The following is a 17426-nucleotide window of genomic DNA, read 5'->3' on the forward strand; positions in this document are numbered from 1 at the left end:
GTCAACTTTGTATGGGATTGCTTGGTTGAGAGCATCCAACATGCCATAAGAGATCGTGACAAATATTATACATGCCTCAACAGACAATTGGTGGAAGAGGCTAAATCAATCTTGGATCATTTATATAAGAGTACCATCTTGGAAGCAAGGTTTAGAAAAGGTTTTTCCCAGAAGCAAATAGATGACACATTGGTTGATTGGCGCCCGAGTACCTTGATGCATTTGCCACAAAATGATAGTTGAACATTGGAAGGGAGTGCTTCACAATGGCTTGCATAGAGGCAAATTATAAACGACATTTGCCTATCCATATTTTGCCATTGAGAAATTCCAAATATACAGATTCAGATGTCGTATTACTACACATCGGTAATAATAAAGCTTTTGACTTTGTGTCTTAGGACTTCATCGCTTCAAATAATGGTTAAATTGGGTTTTGGACCTAAAATCTAGCTTTTCTTCATTGCTCAAATGATGGTTAAACTAGGCTTTGGACCTTACATTTAACTTTTCATTTATTGGCTCCTATCTATGGGGATAGTAATGCCTCCTCTCCTACATTCTAAGATCTAATTTGATCACTTTATGACATTTGGGAATATCTAAGAGACGAGGAGATGTCCTCTCAGCTCTATGTTGTATGCTATGGCAACTCATCCTATGTTATCTTGATGGTTGCTAATCAACTTCATGGTTTGAAGCTTTACAATGGGTCTCAGCTTGTTGCTCAAGAAAATGCAGATGATTCTTTCTTCTTACCAATAGACGCCGAACAAGATCTCTCTCTTGCATTCTGGATGCGTTGAATAAATTTGCACTAGATGTTGGCTTGAGGGGTAGCTCCAAAATCTTTCAAATTGCTTCGTGTGATTGGAAAAAGATTTGGCATGTATGGGTGCGGTTCCTGACTCACGTATTGGAATACCACCCTCCAACAAATGTTGAGATGGGTGTCCCAAAACTGAGCGCAATATGTAATTTTTGAATATTGTTTGCTTGCAAACCATGCAATCCATCACGATGGCCTATATTTAGTTCTCATTGCCCCTTGGTGATGTGGTCCAACTCTGCAATTGATTCCTTCATATTGATGTCCATGGAATCTTTATGGAAAACCAAGTGGCACAAGAAGGGTATCAGGTTATTGGCCATGCTCTCCTAAATATCATGGTGGATTCAATATCCATATTCATGTGTTGCTTACTTATTGAAAATCCTTTGAAGCTTGAAGATCGGCTAAAAGATTGGAGCATCCCATACAATTATAAGGACTATTCTATTCACGGAATGAATGCTAAGAGGATGCATTTCCTCTGTCTTGGATTTCACAACATGCGAACATGCTCAAGATTTACAAATTATGTATGCAATCATGTACTTCATCGCTTGTCAAACACATGGAACAACAACTTGCCTCTAAAATGGTATCTTTTGTTTGGAGATGTATGCTTGGAGCTATTTCTTCAAGTTCCTCTTTTATGGCTTGTAAGACTACTTTAATGTCAAGGTTCTCGTGGGTGCTTTTCACACATTTTATGATCTCATCCTTACTCTCATGACCTTATTTGAAGAGTGTTTGTTCTCTCATGCTTCACTTCCCTCATTTTAGGTTTAGCAAGCTTTTCTAGCTTTTTGGTGTATTCCCACCTAGGTCGTTGTCCTATGCAACCTTCTCCTTTTGGATTCACTTTTAGGCTTTAAGGACTATTTGGAAACTCTGCAACCTGATGACCTTTGAGCATATCATTGGGATGGCTATTTGTACTTTAGATCTTTACATGACCCTCTCTTTGACAATCTAGTTTCTAAAGGATAAGATTGATCTTGATTACGTATTTTGAGTGTTTCTTATCTTTGTTGGTTGCACTATTTTATTGTGCACTCCACATCGTGGTCTGAAGAAACAACATAAAGCTCAAATACATGTTTTCGCTACACACCTAACCACTTCGTTGAAAGTGTAGATTCAATTATGTTATGTAGAGAAAAGCACTACCTAATTGTAGCAACATATTCAAGACATTATGAACTTTTAAGTTGATCCATTTGTACTTTTCACAATTATACTTATTATGGGTATTCGCCCATCGGTCTATAGGTGGGCTCCACATGTAACATAGGGTATGAGAATCATAGCTCTAGACAACATGCTGATTCTCACTGCTCTAGCGTACATGCTTGAAAGAGTACTATGGAAAATTACCCTGCTTTCACGAAAAATTTGTCTTTAACATTTAAAACCTCTTTCACAACTTTCAACATGATAAGATGACTTCCTGAGAGTTGAAAAGGATGCTGAAACTTGCGCGTAAAACTCAGGAGAAAATCCTATATAAAGTCTCCAGGAGGTTTCAAAGATGACAAAGATAGGTCTAATATTAGTGTGCTTCTGAACTTCAGTAATGCCTCTACAAAATGCCACGAAAAAAATAACTGCTAGGGCTTAAGTTCAATGTTTATCATATCAAGATGAGTCCAGTTTAGTCGTATTTTCATGAAATGCCTCGGAAATAAACCTACAAAAATTCTGACGCTCAAGATTCTTGTAATGCTTCTCAAAAATGTTATGGTGGAGCAGTCTCAGCAACAGTGTGTCTGGCGTGTTCATGTGTAGCTTCCCAAGATTCAAAATGATTAGCAAAAGGTCTTGCTGAGTAATTGGCTTCTCAGAGGCTCAAATCAGCTCCACTCACTGGGCTGGAAGAAACTGGATAGACAGACCAACCCTGGAGTGCAGAGCCCTAACATCGGATTGAAAATAACTGACCCAGGTGCTAAGCAGCAGGCCATCTTTGCTAATGTCTACTTTACTCAATCTCTCTGATACGACCTTAGCCCTTCCGTCAAGAAAACTGGGTGAGGGTTACAGACAGCTGCCTGTCAGATTCTGAGAAAGGCTTTGTGGAGAGTATTGGAGATTTTCTACCACAGATAAGTACTCTGGTGTTAATGCAAGGACCTTTGCAGGCAGTACCTATAAATATTTGCCTGGTCTACATGATGAAATGACATGAAAGCAAGCTCTTCTTGCAGCTTGAAGGCAAATGTTGCAAGGCATACATGCTGCTTGAAAAACAACCAGAGCTGCTGTGAGTCTGATAATCTGCAAAGCCTGTACAAGGTAGATATAAGCAAAAGCATTTGGATTCTGGTCAAATCCCTTGAAGACAGAAGCACGCTCCTGGAAAATATTGGAGCAGGTATAAGAGCAAATTTAACCAGAATTGCTGGTATTGTCAAAAGCAGCATAAACTTTCCACACAAAGTTTTCCTATTATCACCTTTTGGTGTCGTAAATATGTGAAAATTCATCTCAGATTGAATGAAATATCCTTTTTGAAAAACATCGTGTCCATTCCGCATGTCATTGGCACCATCAGTTTTGACCTATGGCCAACCTGCTGCACATGAATCCCTTTAAAAAAATCATTCTAGAGAACTAACATACGTCACAAAAAAGAATGGATACCACACAGACAAATTAAGAAACGTCCATAATCAAAGAGCCAGATTAAGGGCAAAAGTATAGTAGAACATGTGCTCGAGAACTGTATGCTGACATTTTGTTTATGCAAATCTATTTAAATTCCTAACTTGGAAGTGTCTCCATGTACATTGCCCCATTCCTTGTGCAGAAACACACTAGGCTGGTCATATTCCAGTAAGCCTGTGTTCAGGCCACATACAAAGCAGAGAGTCACCCATAATTGCAAATGTGAAAAGTACGTGTGATTGTTGATGTCTAAAAGAGCCCACCATCCACCACAACAAGAAAAGTAAACCCTTCAGAAGTCTAGCAAAAGCTGTGGCAGTATCCTCTCCAGATGAGTTGCCTCAATCACGGACAATCCTTCTGCTTCAGCCACGAGAGCAGCCCTCTGTGTTGCCTCTGCAGCAGCAAACTCATTACAGAGTGCGCAATGCAACTGCTTTTAAGAAACTTGCCAAAGCACAGACACAGTACAGAGCTTGCACCTGTTACAAATATTTTGAGCAGTTCACAGCTTAGCTTCAAGGAATTGGCATTGGCTGCAGCAACATAGGAAACCCTTCACTCAATCGTGTATAGAAACTACAAACGTCACAACATTACAATAGGGTGAAAATTGACGAGGTTTCATGCATCACCAATGAGCAATTTTTTCTTCTTTGGCATGAGAGACCCAATCTGGAGGCAGCAAGGGACATTACAACAGTTATAAAAACAAGCAGTGATAGCCTGCTGATTCCCAGAGACATGGGGCATAGATTTCAAGTGATTATAAAAGATACTAACCTCAGCATCAATTGCTTCCTCATCTTGTTTACGCACACGTTCTGTTAATTTAAAGAATCTAATGAGAAACAATTTGCGCAAGAGTTTCCAGACACTATATTAAAAGTCAGTATCACACCTTTTAAGGTTCGTGACCACACCAACTTGAAAATTTCCAAGACTGTCTCCTGGAACACAATATAAGTACAGGCACAGCATACATTCACATAACTGTCAGAATCTGAGACCAATAACCCATATCTAAAGTCAAAATGCTTTCTTTAAGGCTCAAATTATAGCAAACAAGCACCAAGTTGCTCTACTTTGTTTGCGCCCAGAAACCCAAATCAAAACCTGCCTAGACTCTCACTCTGTGAATATATTTTTCACTGAAAAATGTGTACCAACAGAATTATACAGACTAATGGATGAACATGTCTGCTGATGCTGGTCGACTACACCCATGATTAAAAAGCCAAAGAATTCCATCTACTTAGTTGCTGGTCCATTCTATGACAAAACTAGATATTTAAAACGGCCATGTGAGCAGATTTTGGCAAACACTCTGTTGTGTATGGATAATGAAACATTGCAGGCATTCACAGAGGAGTAAAACTCTCTCCACATAGAGGGTAAAAAGTGCCTAGTAGGTGCTGTTCACACTGTACCAAAACCCCCTAGGGCCTAGAGTGAAGCCATGCATGTGAACAGGGAGATACCACACCTGACCCCAGATGGTAGTAAGCCCAAAGCCTGAAAAACACTTAAAATTCTCTAGAAAGATCCTTTGTGAGCAAGTTTTTTCTGTTACCTTGTAGATGAACACCAAGTCAATCTCTCCAAGCATGTTGTCATAATGAGAATGCACATGAGCTTGCTCCCTAGAAAACTTGGGAGTTTTTCATGACTCTGCCCTACATGACTATAGCATGTAGAATGCTTGGAAATAGTATGCATTGCCAAGATTACCATCAGCTTTCAATGCTGCATTTCTGCCTCACATGCCCTAGTCAACAGCATGTCATGAACAAACAAGATAAAGAATTGGACCCTCTTCAACAAGTTGGACGTAACAGGTGCTCTTGGTTGGACTATTTTGAAACCCAATATGAGGTAAATAGAATCTTCATGTGAGTCCCAGTTCAAAAACGCTATCTTAATGTTCAGCTGAGGCACATGCCATTGCAATGATTAGATGCATGACCATCATCTGACAAAGTGGCCGCAACTTTCTCTTCCTGATCAAATTGTGATTACTTCTTGGATGTCTCATGGACTTCGTGCCATGCATCTCCTTATCCATACTCTTTTAACTCGACAACCCACTTTGAGCACAAAACACACTTACCTTTGGACACATCACAAGTTATGTAACTCCCATGTAGCATTTTTGTGTAAATGATCACACTCTAACTAGATGAGTGGCAACCTATGCTTATCCTCAACTGCATGTTTTACACTCAACTGCTCCCCATGGCATACTATTGCCCACAATGCATAATCAGCAAAGTTCTCATGGCCAGTAAATTACAATGCATGAACAAACTTCCCAGATGCATAGCAAGTTCCTGGTAGCTGTTCCTTGTTTTCCCAGACAGGGGGTGGGCTGCTTATCCTCCAGTGTATCCAGCAACCATCTAGGCAGCATCCGTGCCTTCCTATGTTGGAAATGCCATGCATTCAAGAGTGATTGCAAGAAGGAGAGAGACGTGTTAACAACTACACAATTCATGCTGCTTCTTAGTAAAAAACAATGATGGATAATGCATAATGAGAGAGGGGGACAAGCTGCCCATATATAGGCAAAAAAAAGGAAAACCCCTAAATGTGGTCAAGCCCCTAGAATAGCCAAAAGTGCACAAAAAGAAATGCTCTAATATGCCCTCCATTAAACTGTCTAAAACACATAAAATGATAGACAAATACACTGTCAAAGCTCCTAATGTCTTCATCTAACTCAGACTGAGGCTCACAGGCAAGAGATGACCACACAAGACACACGACTACTAACACCCCCTCTCATATCCTGAATGTGGGGGAAGGCCAAAGAAGATGTGGATCCAAGGGTAGCAAGAAGAGTGCAAATGCCGATGTAGTCCGTAGATTAAGAAAGCCAGCTAAGGAGCAAGATCCACTCTCCAAAGAAAAATCCGATCAAACATAAGGCCACCAAGGGGCAATGGAAATGAAGAGGCATCGAGCGAATCACTCTTGAAAACTCCAATTGAGAATGGGTGAGCCAAGTCTCTAACCCAACTATGAGACGATAGCGAGGAACTATCGAAGTCGCCATAAGTTGTATAGAAACGATAGGAACCAAGGGCCAAGGAATGGTGGCTTGATGACGAAGAAAAGGGATAGCCACATAAAAGAAAGGCCCAAAGTAGATTGGAAACCCTGAAAGAAATCCTCACGATCTTGGAATGTCCCCTCTAAAACACAAAGGACCAAGGAATTCATAGCCGCATCATTGATATCATCCCCCTTTGAAAGGAATGAGAGGTAAGAAGGAACCACCAAAGGAGATGGTGGGAGATCGGATGGAACCTGTGGAATAGATGGTGCACAATTGGAAACAGGTGCGGTAATAGAAAATTACCTTGGAGGGCCCTGCACAAAGAAAGGGGAATGGAGCATAGATAACCCCCTCTCATGCCAATCTATCACAAAAGTGGTTCCTGTAGAAAAATCCTCAACAAAGACGGTTAGCTTGATGAAGACAACACGGGTCCTACGTCCAAGAAGGCCATGAACTGAGAGGAGAGGGAAGCTTAATTGACGATCAAATAATAGAGGAAAGGTGCCAATACCACTAATAGGCACCAAAGAAATGTCACTAGCAGTGACAATACCCTCTAACGGATGGAGATCCTGTAATAAATCACCTCGGGGAGTCATAGGACTCCATACACCATTGTCAAAGAGGCAAGGCTGCTCAAGAGACGAGACAGATGAAGAAGGCTCCCCTCCACTTGATAAATGTGAATAAAAACACGGACTTGATGGGAATATCAAGTGAGGAAGTAGAGAGAGACAAAGGTTCCAACGTAGATCCACCCTTCACTCCCAGACAAAGGTGAGGGTATATCCTCCAACACTTCTCCTCAGGGTGTGCGGTCGTCCCACAATGAGGGCACATGGGATATCCTCTATGCTTCCCCGCAAAATATGTATCAAATTAGGAAGATGACTCCAACTTCTTCTGCTTGGCTTGTCCTCCACCTGTAGATAAAAACGCATAAGCATAGCCATGTACACGGGCTTCACAAAAATCTATCTTGCTCTGACGAACATCCTACTCAAGCACTAATGGGACTGGCTCCTCCCAAGTGAAAGTCTTCTGACTATGAGAAGTGAGAAGACTGGTGTAGAACACATCATATATCGATGACAAAAGATGTGAGAGAAGTGTCATAGTTAGATCCTCAGAAGAAATGTCTACACCAAGGAATGGAAGCTCATCCCGAATCTGCTAAATCCTCTGGATGTGGTCCCTCGTCGTAGGGGAATCTACAACAAAAAGTTGTTGTAGCTTCAACTCAAGAGATAATTGATGCCCACATGTTTGGATCCGGAAGAGAGATACCAATCTCCTCCAAAACTCTACAACAATGTAGAAATGTATAACATACATGAGCAAAAAATCTGTACAACTCAAAAGGAGAGAAGAGCAAGCTCTGGCATTCAATCGATCCCATCAAGCTACCAAATCCATGGTCACACCATCATGAGGATCCACAATAGGTCGAGGTATAGGAATTGTAACAAAATTCCGAAGGTCATTGTCGTTGATGAGGCACTTCATGCGGCACGATCATAGAGGATAGTTCATCCCATCCAACTTGTTGGATGTGGAGAGAGAGGGTAGGACTGAAACCTACTTAGGAGATGCCATCAATGCCAATCAAGGACTAGAAGCCCCAGAAGAATATAACGGGGAAGTATAATAAGATGGTGGTCGGTCTAAAAGATCTTCAACCACACACCCCCATAGCACACATGTCAGCCAGAGATGTCCTTCAATAAAGTACCTGCAAGAAAACAAAAGAAGATGCTATCACTAGAATAAAGGTGACCAATAAGAGGTGTCCTTGGGATAGTCAAGGTCCATTGGGTCACAGTACAGAAGAAAACTGACTGAGGCAAGATAGATGGGGAGTATCCAATGTTGGAGGGAACATAGAATAACAGGTAGAGAAAGGGAGTAGTAAATGCAAAGGAAAACAGGTCTTCAGCTTGTAAACACAACCAATCTAGGGGCTAGTCAAGGACCGAGAGTGCCTGTAAAGCGAGTCCCTACAGTAAACGCAAATCTGCCCTAATGTTGGCCTGCTATGGAGGCTGCCCGAAACAAAAAAGAAGTCACCCTGGTCACCAAAGACCAGCCAATTTGAGAACACAACAAAGAAAGAAATCCATCTGCCTATAAAGAGGCCGCCCACCTTGCAAATGCATCGCCAAGGAGGACCGATGACCTACCTACCCAAAACACAGAGATACAAGGACTGCCTACACAAAAACGTAGGTAATGCAAAGCCTAGTTCTGCAGCACTTGTACTGGGGGCTACCTGCAGAAAACGCAAGTCTGTTTTGGTATTATCCAGCCAATAAAATGGCTGCCCAACCTGTTTTGACACCGCCTAAATGCAGTTATGGTGCCGCTCAACCTAGTAGAGGCTGCCAGGAGCAAAATGCAAATTTTTCCTAGTAAACACAGCCCAAAAAAAGGGCTAGAAACAAGCTAACTTGCTTTGTTTGACTCCAAACGCAAGGTCTACAGCATGTGGGGATGATGCCTAGCTAGTTTTGTCGCAATTAGCATGCTCCTCTTCAAGATCTCCACCTCCCACGCATGGCTCTAATACCATAGCAGCCAGAAACGTTAGAAACGTTTAGAAATGAAACGTCAAAAACGTGTTTCGTAAGTTTCTTTCAAGAGGGGGTAAAATAAGAAACGCGGGTTTTTTTATATAGGGATTTTTAATAGTTTTGATTGGGAAAAGAGGTTCTAAACCTCTATGGAACTCTCTCTTAAACAAAGAATGGCTAATTGAGCTTGAGTGATAATAGAGTCAATTGAGAATAATAAATTATACGTTACATATCCATGATCCATTATTGACTTGTCAATGATGTCAAAGTTAGTCTTTGGACAAGCTATACTATGGTTTAGAACTCAAACATTATGATTCATACATATCATACAAAGAAAATTGTAATTAACATGTAAATTGCCTATCTATAATATGGATTGGGTCAAGTTGCAACATCATGATTCTCATTTCAAAACAAACTAACAAAATGTCAAAATCGAGAATGAATCATAATATATCATGAATAACAAATAAATGAGACTAAAGTCGTATAATATTCAAATCTCAATACAAGAATAGATACTAAATCAATCTCTCATCCAAAATCTTCAGTCCCTCACAAGTCATGTCAAAAAAACCATGTTTTAGATCCCAACTCACCAAAAAAATATAAAAAAATAAAAACGCCCACGTTTTTTACTCTCGGAAACATTTCGTATTTTAAGAAATGTTTCGTAAGTTTCAAATTCAAAGAAATGCATTTCTTAGCTACTATGTCTAATATCATGTGAGAGTGCACAATGGAAAGAGAAAAGTGAACACGGAGAGGAGAAGACAAAGAGAGAACGCAGGAGAGAGAAGGAACAAAGTGATTGCTATGGCTAAAGATACAAGGCTGCAACAATCAGCCCCAACACAAAGCTCTACAAATTAGTGTAGGCACCAGATGATAGTAGGGGGATGAGAGATTGAGGAGGGCTGGCAGATCACAAAGGAACAATGATGGATGATGGACAATGAAAGTGAGAGTGTAGGTTACCTATATATAGGTGAAAATGAGGAAAACCCCTAAATGTAGTCAAAACCCTTAAAAATAGTCAAAAGTACACAAAAAGAAATGCACTAATGTGCCCTCCATCTATGACAAAAATATAATGTCAAAGCTCCTAATGCACTCATCTGACTCAAACTGAGGCTCACAGGTAGGAGATGACTACACAAGACACACATGGCTACTAACACCTCCAACACATGGATATGAAGAAACATGGACTCATGGGTAATAGCTAGTTTAGAGATAGAGAAAGAGATGGATAACATAGCTTCATCCTTCGCTCCCAGATGAAGGTGAGGATACTTCTTCCAACCCTTCTCCTCAGGTTGTGTTCCCTTCCCACAATGTGGGCATCGAGGCTTCTCTGAATCTATCTCAAAGCCTACAAAATGCTTCTGTGTCTCCTTCTTGGGCTTGGCCTTTGTTTTCTCATTCTTATTCTTCTCCCCTCCCGTACCTGCAATAAAAGTTTTCATGGAGTTGGATCCACTAGCTACCTTTCCTACCTCTTTCAAACACTTATCATGCTCCAAGATAAGTAGGGAAAGCTCCTCCAATAGAAGAGTCTTACGAGTTCTCAATGTAAAAAGGCTGGTGCAAAAGACATCGTATTTCAAAGAGAGCGACTGAGTCAAAAGAATCATGGCCATATCCTCCAAAGAGATAATCCTGCTGAGGAAAGAAAGCTCATTCCTCATGTCCTCCAATTTATTGATGCCATCCTTCATGGAAGAAGAGTCATCAATAGCGAGGATCCATAATTTCTTCTCAAGAGTAATCTGGTGGGCAAATGTCTTCTAATGGTACAAAGATGCAAGCTTTGTCCACACTTCTGTTGCCTGCCACAACTTGTGTATATGTACTAGGAAAGAATCCTATAAGCTCGTAAAGAGAAAAGATCGGGCTCTTTAGCACCCCTAATTGGGGGTGTTGAAGGATCTTTTCTTTTTATGACCTTATTGGATTCTATCCTTCAGCTTATAGGTGACAAATCGTGCTTATAGAAAAAGATCGTTCAATACCCCCAATAGCTCATAAAAGCAAGAGGCTCTTCAACACCCCCAATGGCAAGAGGCCATGGAAAAGGAGCTAGAAAGTATTGACCGGGATTAGATGTGGAGCTTGGTGGCTGTCATGAGGACATGAAATTTTAATGCTTTGTTTAGCATTTAATCATATTCGGAGTGTTCCCATCAATGGAGACAGCTTTCATGGATGTCTAGATAGGGCAGTTGCTGACATAGTTGCCTCTGTACGTCGTAGGTACTAATCGTACCATACGAAACAATATGTATCCGTATAATTTCGTATGGTCAAATTGGTTGTTTCTAGCTACTGCATCTAGTGTGTTTCTGCATGTTCATGCACATTCCCGCTTGCACGTTTTTAGGTCCGCGTCGTCCTGAATGGCACTTTTTTTTTTGGGAGGAGGGGCGGGGGGCGGGGTAGGGGGGGCGGGGTGGGGGGGGGGGGAGGGGGGGGCGCTTAGTACTTCCGTCCACCCCCTTTTCCAACTATGCACTCCTCCCCCAACCCCCTTTCCATCCAACTTGCAACTTACTTTGATTGTTTGATCCCTCTTTAACTATTTGACCCTTCTCTCATCTACAAAAGGTGCTCCTCTTCTCCATGCTTCCACACCAATTCAACAAGCATTTGCCATTCTCATCTCCCCTCTTGGATCTTGAATCTCGATGGTGATTTATGATCCGTGAAGCTCTAGCCTCTCACTCTCTCCTCTTTCACGCAGCCTGTCAAGACTCAAGCCTCTCCCATCCCCTCTCTCTCAATCTTGCTCTTTTCAACTTTACCCCAACCCTCTCCTTCTCTTTCAACTTTCAAGAGTCAAGTCTCAAGTATCTCACTCTCCCTCTCTCTCTAACTTTCACTCAGGCCTCTCTATCCAACATTGGTATCATGACTCATGAGAAGCACGAGGCCTTCAATTTGCACACCATCCATGTGGAGAGAGACACAAAGAAATCCAACTCCTACCATTGGATGTGCAAGTATTGCGAGAAGCGTTATACAAGTGGCGCTATTCGGCTTCTCCAATATCTTTCCAAGACAAGGGACAAGTTGCTCCATGCAAGGAAATACTTCAAAATATCACAAACAAGATTCTCACCAAGATTAAAGGGGGATCCACAAGCGAAGGAAAAAGTGGCATATCGGCACTAACTCCTATGTCTACTAATGAATAAGCACTGAATGTGGGTATATCTTCAACCAATGCGAGAGAGGACTTCACCATTGGTGGTGGGGGCTCCACGTCTACATCTAGCTCCAACAAAAGACAAAGTGGAGGCTCATGCAACACCGAAGAGACAATCCTCTCTCTCTCAAGCTTCCAATCATATGCATGGATAGGTTGCCTTTCTTAGAGAAAAGGCAACAACTTGCTAACATTAAAATTGCACACATGGTGATTGAATGCAATCTTGCATTCAATATCCTAAAGCAAGAGCAATGGAAGATGTAAAAATCCATTGCCAATGTGGATCCATGTGAAGAATGGACCAATGTCACATATAATGGCATGAGGACAAAAAAGATTGATGAAGAGAAGGAGAGGATTTTTAGAGCCCTTGATCCTAGTCAAGCCGCATGGATAAAATACGGTTGGTCCATTCTCACTGACGAATGGAGTGATCATAAGAAACAAGATATCATCAATATACTCCTCTCATGTCCACTTGGCACTACTTTTGGCAAGATATAGATACTAGTAAAAGGGGGAGAAAAACTACATGCGCCTTCATCTATCTCCCTATTCTCTCTAATATCTATCTCGATTCTCTCTTCCCCCCAAGCCTCTACCTCTCTTGACTCTTGAAAGTTGAATCTTTCAAGGCTCAACTCCCTCTCTCTCTCTCTCATAAGTATTGTAATTTGTCGTTATAGATGGGCCCCTTGAATGTAGTGCAAGTTGTTACCAACAATGCATCAAATTGTCGGCGCATGGGCCGTTTGATTGAGGCGGAGTTGCCCATGATTGTGTGGACTCCATGTGCAAGGTATGGTTTGGACTTTCATGGAGGACATTGGAAAGCTGAAGTGGGTGAAAAGGGTGGTCCACAAAGCCACATCAATTGTCACCTTCACGGTAAAGGTAACAATGCTTACAATGTATCTGAAGTATGGCATACTCGAGTTGAAGAAGCCTTCTTCAACTCACTTTGCTCGCATATGCTTATTGCCCAAGCGCCTTTATGATGTGCAATCCGCGCAATGCTACCCACTCTATGGAACGAGTGAGACAAGTATGAGACAAAGGAGGCCAAAGCCATGAAGAGCTTATACCTCAATGAGTATTTTTGGCACAAAGTTCGTGCCATTGTCATTGTCATGACTCCTTTTTATAACGTATTGCGTATGAGTAATTGGGAGGGGTCCACCATGGGCCTTCTCACTCACTTCTTTAGAGCGGCATTGGTGGAGGCACGTACTTGGACGGCGATTACAGATACACAACATACACATATTCTAGAGATAGCAGAGAGAAGATGGGCATGGATGCATAAGCCCATCCATATAGTTTTGCAGCATTGGTACATCCGGCCTACAAGCCACCAACAGCCATGAATGATAAAGAACTCCATTCAGACCCGCTTGCTTATTTCACTCATGTGGTCCCAGTGGATGACCACAATGCAGTGCTTGAGGAGCTAGGATGCTATGCGGATCGAAGAGAGCATGTGGCTTTTGCTTCTTCCACTTGTTGAAGAAGAGAGTCACTTGTGAAGCCTCTATTTTGGTGGCAAACCTTTGGATACACGCCGAAGACCCTTCAACCTTTAGCCATGAGAGTCCTTGCTTAGGATTGCTCTTCAAGTGCATGTGAGAGAAACTAGAGTGCTTATTCTCTCATTCACGTGAAGAATCGCAATCAACTTAGCACATGACAATTAAGAGCAGCTAGTCTATTGCCGCACTAACTTACGCACGGTGAGGGCCATGATAAGCATGGATAGTCCAAAGCAAGTAAACACTTAACCGTAAAATTTAAAACTTTTTGTTTTAAACTTTAAAGTTTATACTTTACAATTTAGAATTTAGAATTTACAATCTTATGTGCATTGTGTAGGTGAATGTTGATAAATTCAAGTTAACAAGCGACACTCTTCCAAGTGTAAATCAGGAGGTGGATGAGGAGAAGATCTTTGGAAACCTATATAGAGAGCTTATAGCAGCAAATACTCATGATATTCACAATCAACATGCTCTTGGGTGAGAAGTTCGAGTAGGTGGTAGCAAAGGCATGGTCCTTCAGTGCCCTTCAACCTCGAGGATGCATGGTTTGAGTGGCTTGCAAACATATGTAAGGTGGGGCTCTAGTTGCTCTCATCCCATGCCTTAGCTCCCATCTCGTGGCTCAAGATGACACCCCCCCCTTGCCTACACAGCTGCTGCCTAGGGAGCCATCATTTGATGATGATGGTAACCTCATCAATGAGGATGAGGATGGGTATGAGAGTATCTCATTATCCAATGCCGAGTAGTCATCTTGAGAATCTCTTGATGAGCACTTAGATGGTTCTAATGATAATGATTGACGACGATGATAGTAATACCTCATCATAGATTCATAGGTCTCTTTCTTTTTTGTATCTACTATCATTGTATCCACATGCCACTAGTGACAATGATTCATAGTCCATGTATCCACATCGAGGACGCATGGTTTGAGTGGCTTGCAGATATATGTAAGGTGGGGCTCTAGTAGCTCTCATCCCATGCCTTAGCTCCCATCCTGTGGCTCATGATGACATCCCCCCCTTGTCTACACAATTGCCACCTAGGGAGCCATCATTTGATGATGATAGTAACCTCATCAATGAGAATGAGTATGGCAATGTCTGATTATCCAATGCCAAGGAGTCATCTTCAGCCTCTCTTGATAAGCACTCAAATGGTTCTGACAATGATTATGATGATGATAGTGATGCCTTATCATAGATTCATAAGCCTCTCTCTTTTTTGTATCTACTACCATTGCATCCAGATGCCACTAGTGACTTATCCATCGTCCATGTATGTACTAGACTCTAGTTGTATTACATTTTGCATGCAACACATGTGACCACAAGCACTACCCTCATGTATTCATCTTATTTTGTAATAAAATGACTATTTTCACTTTAAACATGTGTTCTATCACTTAATGATTTAAGGTTTTTTTTTAAATCAAGTTTTTTCTTTTTCAAACTAATATCATACCGTACCTTATAAAATCATAAGATACCATTTAGTACCATATTTTATCGTACTTGACAACTATGGTTGCTGATTTCTTTCATTTTTTAGCAATGGAAGTCTTAATTTTCTCTCTTCAACGTTCTCTCTTATCCTTTAGCCATCTCTCAAGTTATCTCAACAAAATTCAGTCATTTAGTCATCAAAGGTGAAGATTTTAGCTAACCTTTACAAGCAAACCAATATCAAATTTAAGGCTAAATTTGTCTCACAAGGAGCACCAACACATCATATAAAGGTAAAATGATATATAAAAGCATAGTATACACTTGTATTATTCAACAAAGAAATGGTACAACCTAAGCATACCCCAAAACTATACCTCGTGATGCCACACAATCAAGGTTTCATGTCATGGGGACGTAAAATTTTAAGATACTTTAATCTTGCCAATAACATCAAATATGCAAGGTTGTTAGCACATGTAATGCACATGGCAATTATTTCATGGCAATAGGCCAAGGACCTTGAGGATGCAGCGGGTGTCAAAGACAAAAGTTGTAATAAGTTATGTTTGACAAGTACTAGGTGGTACCCAATGTCAGATTTGAGCCTAAACCAATTTATTGGTCATTAATATCAGTGGTGACATTAGAGACTAGGCATTGGTTAATTAATTAATACTCGCCTAAGGATCAATAACTACTCAGGGATACTTGGAAGATAAATTAGCCTAGTCAATTAAATTATTGGCTAGTGAAATTAATTTTTTAAGCACTATAGTAATTATTAAATTAATTTTCAAAATTAATATTTTAAAAATTAATTTAATAAGCTGAAAAATAGATTAAAAGACTGCCACTTGGTAAAACTTACCCATGCAAATGAAAAAAACGTGTTCAGGGACTAGTGGAAGTCTATTCCAACCATTGTGAGAGAAAATGAGGCTATTAGAGAGCAAGGAGATGTTGCTAATGTGATTTGCAACACCAAGTACCATCTAGTACCTGTCAAACATAACTTACAATTTTTACCTTTGGCACCCATTGCATCCTCGAGGTGCTTGATCTATTACCATGAAATAACTCCCATGTGTATCACATGTACTAACAACCTTGGAGATTCAATTAATATCTTAATCAAATATTATCGGCAAGACTAAAGCATCTTAAAATTTCACATCCCTGATAGACCTCCCCCTTAAAATCCCTACAATCATCCTCAATTGCACTGCATTGTGCCAAAAGAAAAGCATAGTACACTAGAATTTCCTTAAGGCATCATAGTCACAATATTAGCCACAATTGTCTAACTATGCCACAAGCCCCAAATCTTGCTGAAAATTTCTTGCCAACATAAACATGATATAAATCTGAAATACAGTTCAAAACTGTTGCTAGAAACCCATTGGATGCATCCATAACACACGTTTCTCAATTGTTCTGAACTTCACAACCGTAATAAAGCATATTCTCAACATAAACCATGGTTGAAACTATCAATGACATTTACTAGCATGCTATTGTCCATGGAACCAGCTGTAAACCATAGAAAACTTAGCATAATCTGATCATTTGCTGATTTGAGAACTAATCACAAACTGCTGCAAATGTGACCTTAAACTAATCACAAATAGATTGCAAAATCTGATTAAAAATTGATCTCAAAATTGAGACAAAAGCTCATGCCCAAATGATCATGAACTAATCCTAAACTAATGCAAAAGTACAGTTTCAAAGCTGCAATAACAACCATATTCATCTACATACATCTCACAATGACTAGTTCACTAAGTAGTGACCCCATGGTAGATATACTGTCAGCATAGTACCTTGGATGTATACTGAATACATCCGAGATCCACTACATACGAGAGTTGTCCCACAACTAGAGGAGTGGAAGTGCTCCATCCCCCTTGAGCATCAAGTAAAGCTCCAAAAACCCTACTCTGTTGAACCTGACTAAGCCCAAACCAAAGTTGGCTCTAATTGAAGGCATCTCAACAAAGTTGCAACAGCTGAGAATGGTCTGCCACGTCATCCTCTTCTATCCACTTTGCATCTATTGGTGAAACAATGTTGAAGCTTCACCAAGAAGCATATGGAAA

The 17426-nt window shown here is 40.7% G+C and overlaps 1 protein-coding gene across 3 annotated transcripts in view; it reads right to left on the minus strand.

The window, feature by feature from the left end:
- Positions 1 to 2320: 2320 nt before the first annotated feature.
- Positions 2321 to 17426, minus strand: part of LOC148020611 (centromere protein X) — a 36158-nt gene continuing 21052 nt past the window's right edge. The window contains exons 2-7 of one of the 3 annotated variants that reach the window (XM_087698400.1): positions 4395 to 4443; positions 4277 to 4317; positions 4129 to 4168; positions 3976 to 4029; positions 3282 to 3889; positions 2338 to 3181 (exon numbers count right to left, since the gene is read on the minus strand). In XM_087698400.1, coding sequence (XP_087554526.1) covers positions 3786 to 3889; positions 3976 to 4029; positions 4129 to 4168; positions 4277 to 4317; positions 4395 to 4443 — 288 coding nt within the window. In that variant the 3' untranslated portion in view covers positions 2338 to 3181; positions 3282 to 3785. Of the gene's footprint in view, positions 3182 to 3281; positions 4030 to 4128; positions 4169 to 4276; positions 4318 to 4394; positions 4444 to 17426 lie in introns of all 3 variants that reach the window. The other 2 variants (XM_087698401.1, XM_087698402.1) reach the window with 2 other exon arrangements.

The sequence above is a fragment of the Lygodium microphyllum genome, chromosome 18 (genome assembly GCF_053477565.2).
Source record: "Lygodium microphyllum isolate KBCC chromosome 18, Lygodium_microphyllum_v1.1.10, whole genome shotgun sequence".
NCBI classification, from domain to species: domain Eukaryota; kingdom Viridiplantae; phylum Streptophyta; class Polypodiopsida; order Schizaeales; family Lygodiaceae; genus Lygodium; species Lygodium microphyllum.